The sequence below is a fragment of the Corythoichthys intestinalis genome, chromosome 13, assembly GCF_030265065.1.
Source record: "Corythoichthys intestinalis isolate RoL2023-P3 chromosome 13, ASM3026506v1, whole genome shotgun sequence".
Classification (NCBI taxonomy): domain Eukaryota; kingdom Metazoa; phylum Chordata; class Actinopteri; order Syngnathiformes; family Syngnathidae; genus Corythoichthys; species Corythoichthys intestinalis.
The window spans coordinates 2,972,242-2,990,799 of NC_080407.1; the positions used below are offsets into that span (position 1 = coordinate 2,972,242).

The 18,558-nt window shown below is 38.6% G+C and overlaps 1 protein-coding gene across 4 annotated transcripts; it reads left to right on the forward strand.

Moving 5' to 3' along the window:
• Positions 1-895: 895 nt before the first annotated feature.
• Positions 896-15,400, forward strand: LOC130929297 (chloride anion exchanger-like). Of its 4 annotated transcripts, none has more exons than XM_057856395.1 (21): positions 896-1,545; positions 1,791-2,117; positions 2,418-2,557; positions 3,413-3,523; positions 3,599-3,759; positions 5,764-5,928; positions 5,996-6,148; positions 6,222-6,304; positions 6,372-6,519; positions 8,361-8,474; positions 8,559-8,636; positions 8,703-8,798; positions 8,870-8,976; positions 9,060-9,129; positions 9,202-9,294; positions 9,363-9,458; positions 9,713-9,943; positions 12,381-12,435; positions 12,509-12,654; positions 14,018-14,077; positions 15,087-15,400. In XM_057856395.1, exons 2-21 carry the CDS (start codon positions 1,990-1,992, stop codon positions 15,111-15,113), a joined length of 2,262 nt encoding a protein of 753 aa, XP_057712378.1. In that variant the 5' UTR covers positions 896-1,545; positions 1,791-1,989; the 3' UTR covers positions 15,114-15,400. The 4 variants fall into 4 exon arrangements, with proteins under 4 accessions (XP_057712378.1, XP_057712379.1, XP_057712381.1 ...); XM_057856396.1 differs by having other exon boundaries at positions 1,956-2,117; XM_057856398.1 differs by having other exon boundaries at positions 896-1,420; positions 1,956-2,117.
• The last annotated feature ends 3,158 nt before the right edge of the window (positions 15,401-18,558 follow it).

Here is an 18,558-nt window from a genome sequence, read left to right on the forward strand (position 1 = left end):
ACCAAACATGTGGAAGAAGATGCTCTGGTCAGATGAAACCAAAATTGAACTTTTTGGCCACAATGCAAAACGATATGTTTGGCGTAAAAGCAACACAGCTCATCACCCTGAACACACCATCCCCACTGTCAAATATGGTGGTGGCAGCATCATGGTTTGGGCCTGCTTTTCTTCAGCAGGGACAGGGAAGATGGTTAAAATTGACGGGAAGATGGATACAGCCAAATACAGGAACATTCTGGAAGAAAACCTGTCGGTATCTGCACAAGACCTGAGACTGGGACGGAGATTTATCTTCCAACAGGACAATGATCCAAAACATAAAGCCATATCTACAATGGAATGGTTCAAAAATAAACGTATCCAGGTGTTAGAATGGCCAAGTCAAAGTCCAGACTTGAATCCAATCGAGAATCTGTGGAAAGAGCTGAAGACTGCTGTTCACAAACACTCTCCATCCAACCTCACTGAGCTCGAGCTGTTTTGCAAGGAAGAATGGGCAAGAATGTCAGTCTCTCGATGTGCAAAACTGATAGAAACATACCCCAAGCGACCTGCAGCTGTAATTGGAGCAAAAGGTGGCGCTACAAAGTATTAACGCAAGGGGGCCGAATAATATTGCACGCCCCACTTTTCAGTTTTTTATTTGTTAAAAAAGTTTAAATTATCCGATAAATTTTGTTCCACTTCACGATTGTGTCCCACTTGTTGTTGATTCTTGACAAAAAATTAAAATTTTATATCTTTGTTTGAAGCCTGAAATGTGGCGAAAGGTTGCAAGGTTCAAGGGGGCCGAATACTTTTGCAAGGCACTGTAAGCTGCACACAGACTACTTTTCATTGTGTCAAAGTGTCATTTTGTCAGTGTTGTCCCATGAAAAGATATACTTCTGCAGAAATGCAAGGGGTGTACTCACTTTTGTGATACACTGCATCTTTGATCAGTCAAAACATTTGTATTGAATGTCACATGATTTAATAATTGTGTCATCCGACTACTGTTTTACACACCCCCGTTTTACGGTATTTCCATGTTGTAAATCTCCTAAAATATCCCAAAGAGCGTGCTGTTGTTGACCTTTGTCAGCATTCCGGCCCCACACCCTGCTTAAAAAGCTACTTGATTTCCACCTCCGAACAATAGCCTGTCCTGTCCTGTCCCTCCTCCAGGGGAGGAAAAGCTGCCACCGCTACAAAGTTTTCAAGACCGATATCAGAGAGAACAATGGTCAAGGATAAGGCAGACATCCATACGTGAGGGATCCCATCGCGATTACTGTTAATAATTACAGTCGGGAGGGGGATAGCCTCCGTGGTGTAATTTATGGATGGCCAAAGAGCCGACCGCCGCAGTTGCGCTCCAAATTCTGGGGGAGGAGGAAAAGCCGGTGGAAAGTTTGCATTTGTAGAACGTAGGCAGGTATGTGAAAACACAAGGTGATTCAGCGTTAGTCAAACCACCATTGGAGGACAGTTTAGGCACCAGCGTTTTTTTTTTTTTTTTATATCTTTTTTTGGGGGGGGTCATTTCTCCAGGAAAAACAGGTAATAACAATCTATGTTTGATTTGTTTTGGTTTCCTCCAATTTTGGAGTGACCCACGTCAGCTAGAGGAACTTCCAATTGTTATGAAGCAGGGTTGTTGGATTATTCAACTCATCGATTCACAATTAAATTTTGACGTTTTGGTAGCGTAAATATTGTCCAAATCTTGTTATTTTTTGGGGGAGCCTCTCATAGCTAGTATTGTAAATTTGATTCTTTTTTTTTTTTTTTTTTTTTTTTAATAGAAAATAAAGCAAAAAGGACCTCTTTTATTTCACCTGAATTTTAAAGGAAGCAGCCCTCTCTGCTTTTAGTCCCTTTTCATTAAGTCTGACACCACCCAGACCTGATCTGGACCTTTGTTGCGAGCACATTTCAAAGGCGGTCTGGCCCTTCTTAAATCTCTGCAGCGGCAGGTCCTCGGAAGTACCGGCAGTGTTCGTGATGCAAGCAGGGGCCAAGCGCTACGTGGTGGCGCGCGCTCTCTACTCTGAGGAGTCTTTCTCCGACGAGCACAAGAAGGTTTACAGGCACCGCAAGACCACCTTGGATCACGTCAGGCAGTATTTCACGTAAGGCTGAAGGAGAAACTATGGAAAAAAAACAATGTTGTATGATTAATGGGCGTGTTTGAGGGGGAAATATTTTTGTGCCATTAACAGCGATGGACGCCACTGGCAGCCAATGTTAATTTATGAAATTTTATTTAAGCCAAGACAACAGTTGGAAGGTCTTTGGTGCGTTTCCTGAGTTGTAATAGTTACTTTGAGGTCAATGTAAAAACATTTTTCAAACAAGTCTAGTTCATCCATCACACCTTTAAAATGTCTGTTCTATTGGATCATTTTTTTTACTGTTTGTTGTCATTGCAGGTGTGATGCCAAACGTGCCAAAAATGCTATTTTATCCCTCCTGCCAATCATTGGCTGGTTTAAAATCTACCGAGTCAAAGAGTGGTTGCTGAGCGATATTGTGTCAGGCGTCAGTACTGGACTTGTCGCAGTCCTGCAAGGTTTGTTCACAATATTTTATTTTGGTATCTTTTAGGGTGACCAAATTTTAATTTCCATAAAAGAGGACACTCAGCCCGGCCTCATGATACTTGAATTTTACTCGAAGTTCTCTCAAAGATGGCTATATCACTTTAATATATTTAAAGTGTGCCCCCTCACTCTGGATTAAACATTTTTATCAATTACTATAGGGACAATTGTCCTTGACAAATTGTTATTTCCATTCAATTGATATTCTCATTCAGTGTTCTAGATTGCACACAAACAATAACCGAAAAAAAAACTGACCAACTATTCAACCAGTATGTTTCCAAACGTAGCAGTTCAAAAATACGTTTCCCATAATGCCTAGCGTGGTTTAGCTTACTGATAGTTAGCTGAGGCAAAAATCAAACTTTGCTACAAAAGTTTACAATCATCGGCAGCGCAACGATGCGACACCGAACGGGATTTTACAGTCAAAGCTCCGACAGAAGTCAACAGTTGCCATTATATACGTATTTATCGTAAAAAAACTTCAGGCGTTGTGGCCAAATCGTCAACCCAGTAGGATGGCAGTAATGCCTCATGATAGGGGTAAACTGCCAACAAAAACAAGAAGAACTACTTCCCTACCTACTACTAGGAGCCAAGTCATCGCAGGCAGGCGCTGCCACCCAGCGGCCAGAGGGATTCTCTTCAAATTGGTCTCGTGAAAAATAAAAACGGGACATTTTTATGAATTCATAAAACCCACCCGGACGACGAGGATACTACGTAAAAGTAGGACTTGTCCGGGCAAAAGAGGACGTTTGGTCACCCTAGTATATTTGGTTTTAGACTCATTTGATTTAAATTAGGTTGGTTTATTTCAGGGTTGGCATACTGTCTCCTGGCTTCTCTTCCACCCTGGTATGGCCTCTTCTCTGCTTTCTTCCCCGTTGTCATCTACTTTTTCTTGGGAACCTCGAGACACATCTCAGTGGGTAAGGCCGTTCGCATTCCCCGAACATATCTTTCTACAGTTTTTATGTTAAGAAATTCCGGTGCCTTTTCTGAAGGTCCATTCCCAGTTTTGTGTCTGATGATCGGTTCGGTGGTCACCAGGCTCGTCCCGGATGAAGGCCCGGCCGCGAACGTCACGGGTTTTGAAGGACTCACCAAGGATGAGCAGCGAGTTTTGGTGGCGTCGTCAGTGACATTCCTTGTGGGAATCATGCAGGTATTCATTTTGAAATACTGTGATCCCTCGTTCTTCGGGGTTAATAGGGACCAGAACCCGCCAAGATAAGTGAAAAACTGCAAAGTGGCGCCTCCTTCACCTCCCGTGTTCAATGGACTTATTCAGATTTAGCATTGGAAAGAAATACATATAAGACATGTTTTTTCACTTTTTTTCCCCAAAGTATAAAAAAAACTATGTATATACAGTATGATAACTAATGTTTTTTTAAACACTTCAAATATGATAATTATGCTAGGTTTTAAACATGTTACTGTCCCACTGAATTATTTAAAACAAGAATAAAGTAGAAAAATGCCGTACGTTCAAAATCTGTACGTTTTTCGTGCATTATGTTTTTTTTTCTCCGTTCGGATTTTGTCACAGTTTCGGCAACGAGACAATGTGCATTACTACGTTGGTTGAATGACGCAAGAAAAGTCAGAGACACGGAGAAAGAAGAGCGGGAGTGGGAAGGAGGGAAGAGTGTTGTGACGCTGTTTCAAACGGGATGCTAGGTTAGGTGGCTCCAGTATTTTCCTGACTGTAGCCGACAGCCTACAATCTACGCCCACTTGATGCTACACTATCATATATGCATATAGAACTAGATGCGAAATACAACCGCCATTTTAAAGCAGTAGACTTCTCAGAAAGGCTCTGTTGTAGTGAACCTTCCTAGCCAACCTAAGTAACTTTTTATCTAAAATAGGCAACTCCTAAATCGACAAAATCTTGACTTGAATCTATCTTTAAATGATGAAACAGTTTTAAAACGTTCTCATGTCGAAAGTAGACAGAAGGGAACCAATGCAAAAACAGGAGCAATTTTAACCACTTTAACGGTTTATTAACATTAAATGACTTACGAACATAGCAAAGGTTACTATGTTTTTTTTGTTTTGTTTTGTTTTTTTGAAAAATTGGGGGGGGGAAACATGAAAGGTAACACCAGTTACTTTGCCAAGTAACTACTCTTACATTCAGGTAACTGAGTTACTAACTCAATCACTTTTTGGGAGAAGTAATTTGTAACTAAAGTTTATTGAATTGAATTGAATTGAATTACTTCTTTAAAGTAAGATTAACAACACTGGTCATAAAGATGCAGTCTGCAGAATAAAAAGTGACGAAAGCAGAGATTTTATTCTGCCAATTTGTTGCCGAACACAATTTGCCCGCAACTATTGCTGATCACTTTTCAGAATTAGCAAAAGAAATGTTCCCTGACTGAAAGATTGCATCGGTAAGTTCATTTTATCAATTGACCTTTTTAATTTATAATTGGACACACGAACGACCTACCTTCAAGTCAAGCTGAATTGCGAGCTGAAGTGCAGCCATCAAAAGAAATGATAGAAATTGCCAAAAGTGCTACATACAATGATCACAAAAGTCACTGTTAAATTTTAGTAATCATAATGTAGCTGAAGATATTGATTGTTCTTTGATTGCACCAGGTTATATGTGACAATTTTACCAATAAATTCATATTATTTTAGAAATTTGAGTTTTAGTTTTGTTTCATATTGCACGCTATATAAAATGTTGTAAGCTTAGTCATCAATTTGTATGGGCATAGGTCACTATTTGTCAGACTGCCAACGGCCTCGGGTTGACAGGTATCAGTGAGTCCACTCAAATCTGCTCAAGCTGCTCACTTAACACAATGAGTTGCCATAGCGTCTGTTTAACAAGTTAAACAATGATTGACGCATGTAGCGCTTTGATGTTTCGGCTTCCATGCGTCTCTGGCAAGATCAAACCTTAACGTCTGTCAATCATCGTTAACTTTAATAAGCAACTCCAGTGCACTGCCTGACCAAGAAAAGCGGCAAGAGTGAGAGACGATGTGATCGGATCGGGACAGCTCTATAAATTACTGCATTTATTTATTTTAATTTGAAAAAAATCCACGATGGACTGAGGGCGCACAGTTTGAAGTGCCAAGTAGCCAGCGATCACTGTATATTTGTTTAGGATTTTACTTTTTGTGTCTGGCAGCTGGCGATGGGCATCCTTCAGGTGGGCTTCGTGGTCATGTACCTGTCAGACACGCTGGTGTCCGGCTTCACCACTGCAGCCGCCATTCACATTTTGGTGTCCCAGTTGAAATTTGTGCTGGGCCTGCAAGTCCCGGGAATAAGCGGGCCACTTTCCATTATATACGTAAGCCAAGAGAAAAGCTTGTGATTCGTGTTAGAACCATGAGGAATGATTATTTTTGTCTTCACAGACTCTAGAGGCCATCTTTAACAAGATCCATTCCACCAACGTTTGCGACGTGGTCATCTCCTTGGTCATTATGGTGGTGGTGTTTGTTGTCAAGGAGGTCAATGACCGATTTAAAGCCAAGTTGCCTGTTCCCATCCCTATAGAGGTTATCATGGTGAGGGAGTTGATGTCAAAACTAGATGGCTGCCAAGTTTTCCATAATAATAGGATCTTGATATCATCCGCAGACTGTCATTGCATGCGGCGTTTCTTACGCCTTCGACTTCAGGACAAAATATGGCATTGGTGTTGTCGGTCATATTCCAAAGGGGTGAGACTAATACTTAGATCAACCACTTGCGATGGAAAAAAACATCTAATCCAGTGCTTCTTGTCAGGTATGAGCCTCCCATTGCACCGAATCTACACATCTTTCGAGACACAGCCATGGAAGCATTTCCAATGGCCATCGTGGGTTTTGCTGTGGCCTTCTCGGTGGCCAAAGTCTATTCAGTCAAACATGACTACACCATAGATGGAAATCAGGTTCTGATATACTGGCCGTGAATGCTCATCTTTCAGTGCCGTTGAGTTCAATAAGTGCCCTGTACCATAGGCGGAGTTTGACTTTTGGTGCAGGGGGGCACAACATGTTGATGACCCTGAAACGCAGTATCAGCAATAAAATTAACTTACAAGACTATCTATAATAATAAGTTGAAAATAAGCGTTTTTTTGTTTCCCATCATTATTGAGGGGAATTCTAATTCAGGCTTCTGGCTATACTTTTCACCAAGATCATCATCCATTGAATATGGTACGCCCTCCGGTGTCTTGCCAATGTAGTTACCTCAGTCAAAAATTGTATCCCTTGGAATAGATTTGTGTCTTTATGATTTGATCGGGAAAAAAATTGCTTCAATCAAAAAAAAGTTGCTTCAATCAAAGTATATATTTTTAATTTAAAAAAGTCACTTCGAAAAATGTTTGAATGTAAAAACTGAAATTCAAAAAAATTTGAAAGCTATTTTTATTGGAATTTTTTTGATTGAAGTCAATTTTTTTGATTGAAGCAACTTTTTTGATTGAAGTAATGTTGTTTTAAGTTTGGGCCACATTTTGGCTTGGACATTAGTGTCATTATTAGGGCTGTCAAAATTATCGCGTTAACGGGCGGTAATTAATTTTTTAAATTAATCACGTTCAAATATTTGACGCAATTAACACACATGTCCCACTCAGATTTAAATGACAGTAGAGTGAAATGCCCACTTGTTAATTGTGTTTTATGGAGTTTTGCCGCCCTCTGCTGGCACTTGGGTGCGACTGATTTTATAGGCTTCAGCACCCATGAGCATTGTGTAAGTAATTATTGACATCAACAATGGCGGGCTACTAGTTTATTTTTTGATAGAAAATTTTACAAATTTTATTAAAACGAAAACATTAAGAGGGGTTTTAATATAAAATTTCTATAACTTGTACTAACATTTATCTTTTAAGAACTACAAGTCTTTCTATCCATGGATCACTTTAACAGAATGTTAATAATGTTAATACCATCTTGTTGATTTATTGTTATAATAAACAAATACAGTCCTTATGTACCGTATGTAGCGTATTTTACAGAATATATATATAATTTACAGAAAAATATGGCATATTTTGGTTTGAATTGCGATTAATTATGATTAATACATTTTTAAGCTGTAATTAACGCGATTAAAAATTTTAATCATTTGACAGCCCTAGTCATTATTAATCAAAAAATGAGTTGCTTCATACAAAAATATATATTTTTTCAAAAGAAAAATCATTTCAATCAAAAAAGAAAACATTTTGATAATAGAAAAAAAGTTTTTGAATGCGAAAAAATATTTGAGACTCAAAAATTTGCAGTTGAACACTTAATTTTTCATTAAAGAAAAGTTTTGATTTTAGCAATCCTTTTTGTGTTTGGGCCATATTATGGGTAGGGCATTTGTGTCTAAATCATTCAATCCCCCAAAATGTTGCTTCAATTATAAAAAAAAATATTTTCAATCAAAGAAAATAATCATTTATAAAAAAAAAATAAAATGCCCCTCCCCAATTTTTTTTTTTTTTTTAATTTTTTTTTTTAGAAAATTCATTTTTGTTGTTTGTTTTCTTGCTTTACAACTTTTAGATATATACTGTAGGAAAGTCAATTACATGCAATGACAATTTTCGGCCACCAGGGGGGGCCTGACCACCCTGCCCCCCCCCTTAAACTCCGCTTATGCCCTGTACGGGTTAAAAAACAAAGTTGAAAATAAATGAAAAGGGGAAAATTATTTCATCGGGCGGTTGCCTGTTAATTGTTTCGGTGCCGTTGCCGGCGATAATGTTCTGATATTGACTTCCAGGAGCTGATCGCTTTTGGCGCCAGCAACATTGTGGGCGCGTCTTTTAAGTCATTCGCCGCCAGTACGGCTCTGTCCAGAAGTGCAGTGCAGGAAAGTACTGGAGGCAAAACTCAGGTGATACACAAAAAAAAAACAAAAAAAAGACCAAAGAAAATGGAAGAAAAAGACAGTTTCTGTGTTCCTCCATCTTTCATCCAGATTGCCGGTTTGCTCTCAGCAGTCATCGTGATGATCGTCACCCTAGCCATCGGGTTCCTCCTGGATCCCCTTCCGAAGGTGGGCTTCCTCTCATGCGTTTTGTCTACTGGCTCGCATATTTTTTGACACGCTCGTGTTCTTCAGTCCGTACTGGGCGCCGTGGTCATTGTCAACCTGAAAGGAATGCTCATGCAGTTCCGAGAAGTGCCTTACCTGTGGAGGCGGGACAAGCCAGACTGTGTAAGTGAGAAAGATTGACCTACAAATGATGGAATAAAATCATATTTCGGCTTTTTTTTTTATATGTATAGGCGGTGTGGTTAGGCACCTGCGTTGCCGCTATTTTACTAGGTTTGGATCTGGGTCTGGCGGCGGGTCTGGGCGTGGAGCTGCTCAGTGTGGTCCTCAGAGCGCAGTTGTCAGTATTACATCGTCTGACACGCAAATTTAATTTCTCACGAGATGACATTGAATCGTATTTTCCTATGTGTTCTACGTTAGCCCTCGTTGCAGCGTGCTGGCCAACATTCACGGCACCGACATCTATAAGGACAGGAAGGACTATGTTGACGTGAGTCGGCAATACCGCCACGGACTGTGTTTCGGAACCCTGCTGAAGTCAATAACCTCAAATGGATTACAGATATACGAGCCAGAAGGGGTGAAGATCTTCCGTATCCCTTCGCCAATCTTCTTTGCTAACATAGAGTTCTTTAGGAGCAAGCTCATAGAAGCTGTAAGTCCGTACTAATATCAATAGGTAACTAAATTTCGACACACTTCAAATTTACTTTGTGCTCTCAGGTCGGGTTTAATCCCTTGAGGATCCTCAGGAAGCGAAATAAAGCACTACGATTGCTCCGGAAACTTCTAAAGAAAGGTTATCTCCAATGGACATCGGTCAGTGACGATTTTCCTTTGCAATTCATTTTAAATACTCTTTTCACCTCAATAATTTGTTTTTCCTCTGGTCAAGATGCACCCTCCCACCTATTAGTTTATCGCTAGTAGACGCCCAATCCATTTCAAAAGCGGCATGCCAGCCGTCCACTTCAGATGGAATGTGACATCTATTGCTGTTAATGGCAGCCAATGACATAGTCATAACCAACAATTTCTGCCAAAGTGACGCGAGTGAATATTTGCCGTTTCAGAACGGCTTCCTGAACACCTCGTGCGGCCCCTTCAAGGAGTCTGTGGAGCTTGAAAGCAACGCAGAGGAGCTAGACATGCCCACCGACTTCAAGGATTTGCCCGCACGTGTGGACTGGAACGCTGAGCTGCCCGCCAACATTGCCGTCCCACGAGTGGACCTTCACAGTTTGGTGCTGGACTTTGCTGCCGTCTCCTTTCTGGACGTCTCTGCTCTCAAGGGTCTCAAAGTGGTCAGTTGGAATTGACCAAGGGCGTAGGTTTGCATAGGGACGGTAGGGACATAACACTACCAACTTTTCAGGATGCTCAAATTATCCCCACCAACTTTTAATCAACCTTTTTTTAGGGCTGTAAAAATGATCACGTTAACGGGCGGTAATTCATTTTTTAACTTAATCACGTTAAAATATTTGACGCAATTAACGCACATGCCCCGCTCAAACAGATTAAAATGACAGCACAGTGCAATGTTCACTTGTTACTTGTGTTTTTTGGAGTTTTGTCACCCTCTGCTGGCGCTTGGGTGCGACTGATTTTATGAGCTTCAGCACCCATGAGCATTGTGTAATTATTGACATCAACAATGGCGGGCTACTAGTTTATTTTTTGATTGAAAATTTTACAAATTTTATTAAAACGAAAACATTAAGAGGTGTTTTAATATAAAATTTCCATAACTTGTACTAACATTTATCTTTTAAGAACTACAAGTCTTTCTATCCATGATCGCTTTAACAGAATGTTAATAATGGTAATGCCATCTTTTTGATTTATTGTTATAATAAACAAATACAGTACTTATGTACCGTATGTTGAATGTATTTATCCGTCCTATGTCTTATCTTTCCATTCCAAAAATAATTTACATAAAAATATGGCATATTTTATAGATGGTTTGAATTGTGATTAATTAATTTTTAAGCTGTAATTAACTTGATTAAAAATTCTAATCGTTTGACAGCCCTACTTTTTTTCATTAAATATAATGACTTCAGTTATATAAGTCATTTAGATTGTCTTCCTATATGTTGTATGGATAGAATTGATCCTACCATAATTAAGTGAATTACAGTACTTTTATTGTGTTCAGACTTACACTGACCCTTTTTCACTTGCTGAATGAGCCAGTCCATTTTTTCCCCTAAATCGCACGTTTGATTGGCTAATGACTTGACACCCCCCCCCCCCCCCCCCCACACACACACACACACACACATTCACAGCCCGACAGAAATACAACATGCCGCCTCCCCTGCCCCCTTCAGAGACGAGGGATATTACAAGTTTTTTTTTTTTTTCTGCCAGCAGCAGCCACTGTAAGTAATGTAAAAAGACGTCAAGATTGTGGAAGTGGGGAACACGCCACTAATTTCGCTACTTCTACAGTGCTTCAAGTGATTTTACTCACTGAGATTTCTTGAAATAAGAAAACGGCTAGCTGAAAATAAGCTTAACAGACCTATTTCGAGGAAAAAGTTTGTATATTTAATAGGGCTGTCAAACAATTAAAATTTTTAATCGAGTTAATTACAGTTTAAAAATTAATTAATCGTAATTCAGCGCAATTCAAACCATCTATAAAATATGCCATATTTTTCTGTAAATTATTGTTGGAATGGAAAGATAAGACACAACACGGATATATACATTCAACATACGGTACATAAGTACTGTATTTGTTTATTATAAACAATAAATCAACAAGATGGCATTAACATTAATCACATTCTCTTAAAGCGATCCATGGATAGAAAGACTTGTAGTTCTTAAAAGATAATGTTAGTACAAGTTATATAAAATTTGTATTAAAACCCCTCTTAATGTTTTCGTTTTATTAAAATTTGTAAAATTTTCAATCAAAAAATAAACTAATAGCTCGCCATTGTTGATGTCAATAATTACACCATGCTCACTTCCCAAACCCTTAAAATCATTTGGACCCAAGCGCCAGCAGAGGGCGCCAAACACCAAAAAACACGTAACAAGCGGACATTACACTGCTGTCATTTTAATCTGTTTGAGCGGGGCATGTGTGTTGATTGCGTCAAATATTTTAACGTGATTGATTTAAAAAATTAATTACCGCCCATTAACGCAAGAATTTTGACAGCGCTAATATTTAATCTTTAAAGAAAAACTTGTTTGTCAGAAATGTTCTTAATTCAAGAAAATTGTTCAAAACATTTGAAAGAATTTTTTTTCTTGATTTAGGTAAAAAATTACCAACTTTTAGATGTATGGGCTCAATACGAACAAATAGTAATATTTGCTTAAAGTAAGTTGAAGAATCTTACACATTAATCTGTTAAGTCGCCTTTAATTCACTCCAAAAAATGGAGAAAATTGTTTGACTAGATTTCACAAAAATGATCAGATTAAGACATTATAAATTTGCAGGGTGATAGTTAGTACAGGTCAATACAGATTTATTTAGCATTAATCATTTAGCCTATCAATTAATTAGGTTCATATTGGTGAGAAATGTAGCCCTGACCCACATTCACCAAATATGTTTTGTCTTATTAATGTCCTGTCCCCAGCAAAAAGTGTACATGCAGGTTATGCTGTGATATCATCCCTACAAATATTTAGACTAAACCTACGCCCTTGAGATTGACGGGACATAAGGATGCGATAGTCTGACTTCTTTACCCTGGTTTGTTGCAGGCTCTTAAAGAGTTCATCCGCATTGAAGTGGACGTCTACATTGTCGCCTGTGATCGTAGGTGATCCCTTTTTAAGAACTTGATTGAGAAAGACTTTGCGCTGAATGGTTTTTGCCTGCATGCTTGTAGCATACATCTTGGAAAAATTGCACCAGTGCAGCTTCTTTGATGACGAGGTCAAACCGTCCATCTTCTTCCTGACGCTGCATGACGCCGTACTGCACATCTTGGACAAACACCCTGAGAGCTTACAAAAAAAGTCAAGCTATGACAAGGTAGGGTGACCAGATTCCAACTCGCCTTTGCAAGTGAAAGCAAAAATTTGAGGTAAATGTAACTGCTTCTAACTGAATAGTGGCTCCGCTGACTCCCTCCCGTTACAAAGTCTTAGTTTTGAAGGAGTTGTGAGTGCATTTAGTTATCAGTTTGAACAGACTGCAAGCTGCTGTAACACAATTCTTGTTGGCATGCATTCACTTGTCCAGATAACCATCCGTTACATAAAGTCAAGGGTGTAGGTTTGCATAGGGACATAACACCACCAACTTTTAGGGATGCTCAAATTGTCCTCACCAACCTTTAAGCAACCTTATTGGCATTATATAATGATTTCAGTTATATATGTAATTTAGATTGTCTTCCCATAAGTTGTAAGGATAGAATTGACCCTACATTATATTCAGACTTACATTTACCCCCTTTCACTTGCTGAAAGTGCTGGTCCATTTTTTCCCCTTCAAACGCCCGTTTGATTGGCTGATGACTAGAACCCCCACATTCACACAATCCCAACAGAAATACATGTCGGCATGCCGCCTCCTCCGCCCGTTTTGAAGAGGAGGGATATTAGAAAGTTTTTTCGGCCAGCAGCAGCCACTTTAGCACAGAATATGAATTTTGATTATTTCCATCTGTAGCGCTGCAATGCATATTAGGAGACATGTGTTGCCTATTAACCCAAATAAATCAACAAATAAAACGCACTGGACTATAAACTGCAGGATTAGAAATGAAGGAAAAAAGTAGCTGCCTATAGTCTGAAAATTACGGTATTTGACATGGAGCGCCGCTGTCAACATGACTCAAAAGCACGGATTTTAATCTCTCTCACAGTATTTATTTTTGCACCGATTGACCAGGGAAAACTGGAGATACGATCCTTTTAGTTTCATAATTCATAATGAAATATGTTTTCTCCACTAGAGGGCACTCATGCTATTTAATAATGCTTCATTCCTGTAGATTTTTTTCTATCGCCGGAATTCAGTTGATTTGTTTTTTGTATTTCTTTGGCTTAATGTGGTAATGTAATATGATATAGGACTGTATAATAGTATTTCGTAAAATTACTTGCTGAGAAAAAAATATATAACTGTTTAAAAAAAAAAAAAAAAAAATCAAACATCAAATACGTTTTTACTTGTACTTGAGCACATTTTTTTGGATGACTACTTTTACTTGAGTAGTATTACTTTGAAGTAACGCTACTCTAGCTTGAGTACATTTTTTGCCTACTCCTTGAACGTGGCTGTTCTGGCAGTAAGCTAGCCACTTGATTTGGTGGAACTGTTTAATTTTAGCTTTGTTGATAACTGTCTTAAAGATGGGACTTTTTAGTGTCCGTTGTTTCTTCGGCAGATTCTGACTACAGTCACGGTGCACCATCCTGCAGGAGGTCTAAGGAGCAGAGATAGAAATGTATGTATTTCATATGAAATTCACATGTAGGTGTTTCACAATGATGTCATGTAAGTGAAAAAAAATGACCACATTGGAAGGTCGGCTGTTTGAAATATACTATTCAACATTTACAATATAAGCTGTTGATTGAAACGCAATAATTTTATGTATATAGTTGGGCTGTCAAAATTATCGCGTTAGCGGGCGGTAATTTTTTTTTTTTAATTAATCACGTTAAAATATTTGACGCAATTAACGCACATGCCCCGCTCAAACAGATTAAAATGACAGTACAGTGTAATGTCCGCTTGTTACTTGTTTTTTGGTGTTTGGCGCCCCCTGCTGGCCCTTGGGTCCAACTGATTTTATGGGTTAGTACCATGAGTGAGCATGGTGTAATTGTTGACATAAACAATGGCGAGCTACTAGTTGATTTTTTGATTATTTTAATAAAACGAAAACATTAAGAGGCATTTAATATAAAATTTCTATAACTTGTACTAAATTTATCTTTTAAGGACTACAAGTCTTTCTATCCATGGATCACTTTAACAGAATGTTAATAATGTTAATGTCATCTTGATTGATTTATTGTTATAATAAAGAAATACAGTACTTATGTACCGTATGTTGAATGTATATATCCGTCTTGTGTCTTATCTTTCCATTCTAACAATAATTTACAGAAAGATATGGCATATTTTATAGATGGTTTGAATTGCGATTAATTGCGATTAATTAATTTTTAAGCTGTAATTAACTCGATTAAAAATTCTAATCGTTTGACAGCCCTAATATATCGTAAATGATTTTTTAATTTTTTTTTTAAGTCATGCTAAAGGAATCCACTATGCATGATGTATAATGTGTAAATCTTCAAGTGTTGGCAAAGAAATTATTCTGTATTGTGGCTTTTGTAAAGAAGAAAAGGAAAATATCCATACTGAACATGTTTTTTTTTTACAGTACCTCTGTGAATGTTCTTCAAAAATGTTACCCAAACAGTTTGTTTTTGTTCTGTCAACAGGCACCCGATCCAGAAACGAAGTTGTAACATCCAAGTGTTGGCTTATGAAACAAAATCTCCAAGACCAAAGGATAGTTTTTCTTTTTGTTATCATTATCCTTATTTTTAGCTCAGATCCCGAGAGCACAGTGCACTTAAAACTTTATGTAACACATTTGACGTGACAATCTGTTTTGTATGTTGGCCTTTTAATGAACATGCAAAGAAAAAATTGGATGTTTTCCTATTGTACATAGCAAATTTATGCAGATGATGCGCTGGATTTTTATATGCTTTATAGTTCTATATTTTCTGGATGATAATAAATTAAAGTTTTTGGCACATCTCCTTTTTGTATTGAAGTTTCTCTGTGTTTATTTTGTGCCTGTTGTCATCGCTTTGGCAGCTGGAGTGGGCTGGAGCAATGCAAATTGATTAGCATGTGGAGCAGCTAAGCAGTGGCCTGTATTACGAACGCAGTTCAACCTCCCCGGAATTAACCCAGGGTATCAGCGGGAAACCGGGTTTGACAAAACCTGGTTACCTAGTTTGGTGTCAATCGGCGCTGATTATCACGTTGATTTGTTGAACCTGTGTTAACCCCATCGGAGTTGCTGCGCGTTCACATAAAAGGGGGCGGATACCAGAGTCAAACACAACTTTTGACGAAGGCACGGGAACCTTATTTCACAGACGAGGAATGCGCGTTAATGGCGTACCACAAGCAACACGTCTCTTCCATTCATTAATATTAATGACATTAGCTACTGTTGCTAGGTAGGGACAAGCCACCGTTTGTCCCTAATAGGAAATGAATGGAAATCGTGTACGAAGGAGATGTTTACAGAGCTAAACCTACCAATTCTCTCCGAAAATGATGTGCCTGGTGCCAAATTGACTGGCAAAGATGTGGAAGAACATCAAAATGTTCAGTTAAAGAGATGGCTTGCGTGTCGAAGGCTGAAAAAGACGGAAAAAACGAGCCGACCTAAGCATAGCCTTAGCTTTTTTATCGACGCGACTGACAATGACATTCTCCTGTTTCAACAAGCTATCCTTTACCATCAGCCCTGTCAATCTTATATATCCTCTGGTTGTCCTACGTCTCTGACCGTTCTTGGGGGTAATTTAGTTTTGTCTAGCGATCGCAAATACTACTCGGTGACAGCCAACAGACATGTTTAATTTTTTTCATTGATAACAAATCTTAATTCTATAATTTATTTACACTTCCCACTTACTAAAGTTGTTTTTTTATATACATATATACATTAAACAGAAACGGTAACAGTGGCAGTCAGATACCATTGTAATTATTTTCAGGCCATTCATTGTCAGACAAGCAGTACAGCACAATGTTACGCTAAAAAAATAAGTTAAACATATAAAAATGGCTTACCCGCTTTGTCCTCTGAAAGACCATGCCAACCCAACAAAATGTTTACTGCATATGAAATGTGAATGGATTCACCGAGCTGGTGTTTAAGTCCGCGCAAGTTGATTCGGTCTTCGCATTTTTTCCTCCGGAGTTTTTGGTTTCCGTTAACATATGAAGAAAACATCCTTCATGTGTCGTAATGACTAGTCGTTTCTACAAGTTCCAAAAAAGCTATGTGTGATCGGCATGATTGTTTTTGGAAGATTACCAGCGAAAAGTAGCACAAATTAAGTTGTTTCTATGCGAGGGCGGGTCTATAATGTCCCACTTCGGCTTTACTTCCGCTTTACGATGTGACATCATGTTCTAAAAATAGCATGCGTGCGGTAGGCCATTGTGCGGCGTCATGAAGAATTTAAATCCACCCTCATTGCGAACTCCAAAACCGTTTCAGCGAGCAGAACGCGACTGGTCTGTTGGCAGCGAATTACGGATCGTGTGAATGCGTCTAGGGCTGTCCCAAACGACTAATTTTCTCCCGATTAGTCAGCCGACTATCTTTACAATTAGTCGACTAATCTAATAATTTTTGTTGACGCTTATCAATTCACAAAAACATATTGGAACACGTAAATTATTTATTAAGTACAAATAAACACGTAAATAACAAAAATAAATAAACGAGTTCAAGTGCTGATAGAATTAGCTAGTGCAAAAGAATGGAATGTAAACAGATTCAGAACACTGACTTTGCCTTTCCAACATGATTCAAAACAATTATTTAAAAAAACACCTAGCATTAATATAATAGTATAGTACTATATATAATAGTATTATAATAATTATATTATTCATTGCCAATCAGATTTTTCATAAAGGGTGTCATTAGTGTAGAATCTGAATTTTGAAGTATGTGGGATTAACTCCAGAAATCGCTATTTATATGAAGAACATGACATGCTTTTATTTTCAAATGCTCACCGGAAGTACGTTCGCTAAACCGCTAACTTCAGCTTTACACTCCGCAAAAAAAGCACTTTTTGTAATTGGATGTAGTGTCAGTAATAGATTTTTTGGGTCATTTTTTTCGTCTGCAAATGCTGTTAACCAGCGATTTTTCATGTTTGAAGTGTCACCTTTTAACCGCAAGTTTGCTTTCACGAGACAACTGCCAATGTTATATAGCAGGCTAAAGTAAGTTGCCTTTTTCCCTCATTCACCTCAGTGTAGCAGTGCTAACGTTACAATGTTTAATATAGATGTGTTTTCTTATTTTGTTGTGTGAACTTTAATTTTACAGCGTGTTGATAAGAGAAAGGAACTGGAGTCTCATATGCCATCAGCACGCACGCACCAATGTATGCACGCACGCACGTGCGCAGCGATAAAAGGCAGCCGTGAAAATTACCGGCCTCATTTTTATTTGCCGTGCCATAAATGGACTCATTGCATATCGTAACAGGCTTAGCAACTTCAATAAAACATGTTGTTAGTTAGTTAGTTAGTTAGATGGACTTGCAAACTGGGTGACGGCGCTTTAGGTGTTTATTCACGGGCGACGTGCAGCCAAGCTTGGCATTGAAGAGACAGGACAAAAGAGTGTACCCTCCTTTGTTTCTTTGAAATAAGTCAATGTTTTGGACACTCCGGTGCGCTTTTTTTGGCTTTGTACTGCTTTCCCCGCTTGCATACAGAGCATCCGACATTCTGAACTTTCCACGCATATATTTTTTTAACCCTTCTATGTCGACTAGTCGGGACAGCTCTAAATGCGTCAGTTTGCCAATTTACTTTACTTTAATTTACTCCAGCCCGACCCGGCCCGAGCCCGATCAGTTAACTTGATTTGCAGGCCCGAGCTGGAAAACCCCCCTAAAATTTTATGTTATATTTGTGAGGACTTACGAGAAGAAGGAAATGCGGGGATGCGATGCGTGGTCGCATTTTGTGTGATCACATTTGTGACGATGCCTGTGCATACTGATAACAAATTAAAGCCCGTTTTTTATAACGAATTCTCGCAGTTAATCAAGACTGTAAGATGCATATTCAATAAACATCTATATCTTTTATATTTTTGTATCCTTTCCATCAGTGAATAGACATTTATTTAAA

Excerpts from the sequence above, each read along its gene's own strand:
- LOC130929297 (XM_057856395.1), top strand. The coding sequence starts at position 1,990 with ATGCAAGCAGGGGCCAAGCGCTACGTGGTGGCGCGCGCTCTCTACTCT. Across the intron at positions 8,637-8,702 it reads TCCTGGATCCCCTTCCGAAG|TCCGTACTGGGCGCCGTGGT; the intron begins GTGGGCTTCCTC and ends CGTGTTCTTCAG. Across the intron at positions 9,130-9,201 it reads ACAGGAAGGACTATGTTGAC|ATATACGAGCCAGAAGGGGT; the intron begins GTGAGTCGGCAA and ends AATGGATTACAG.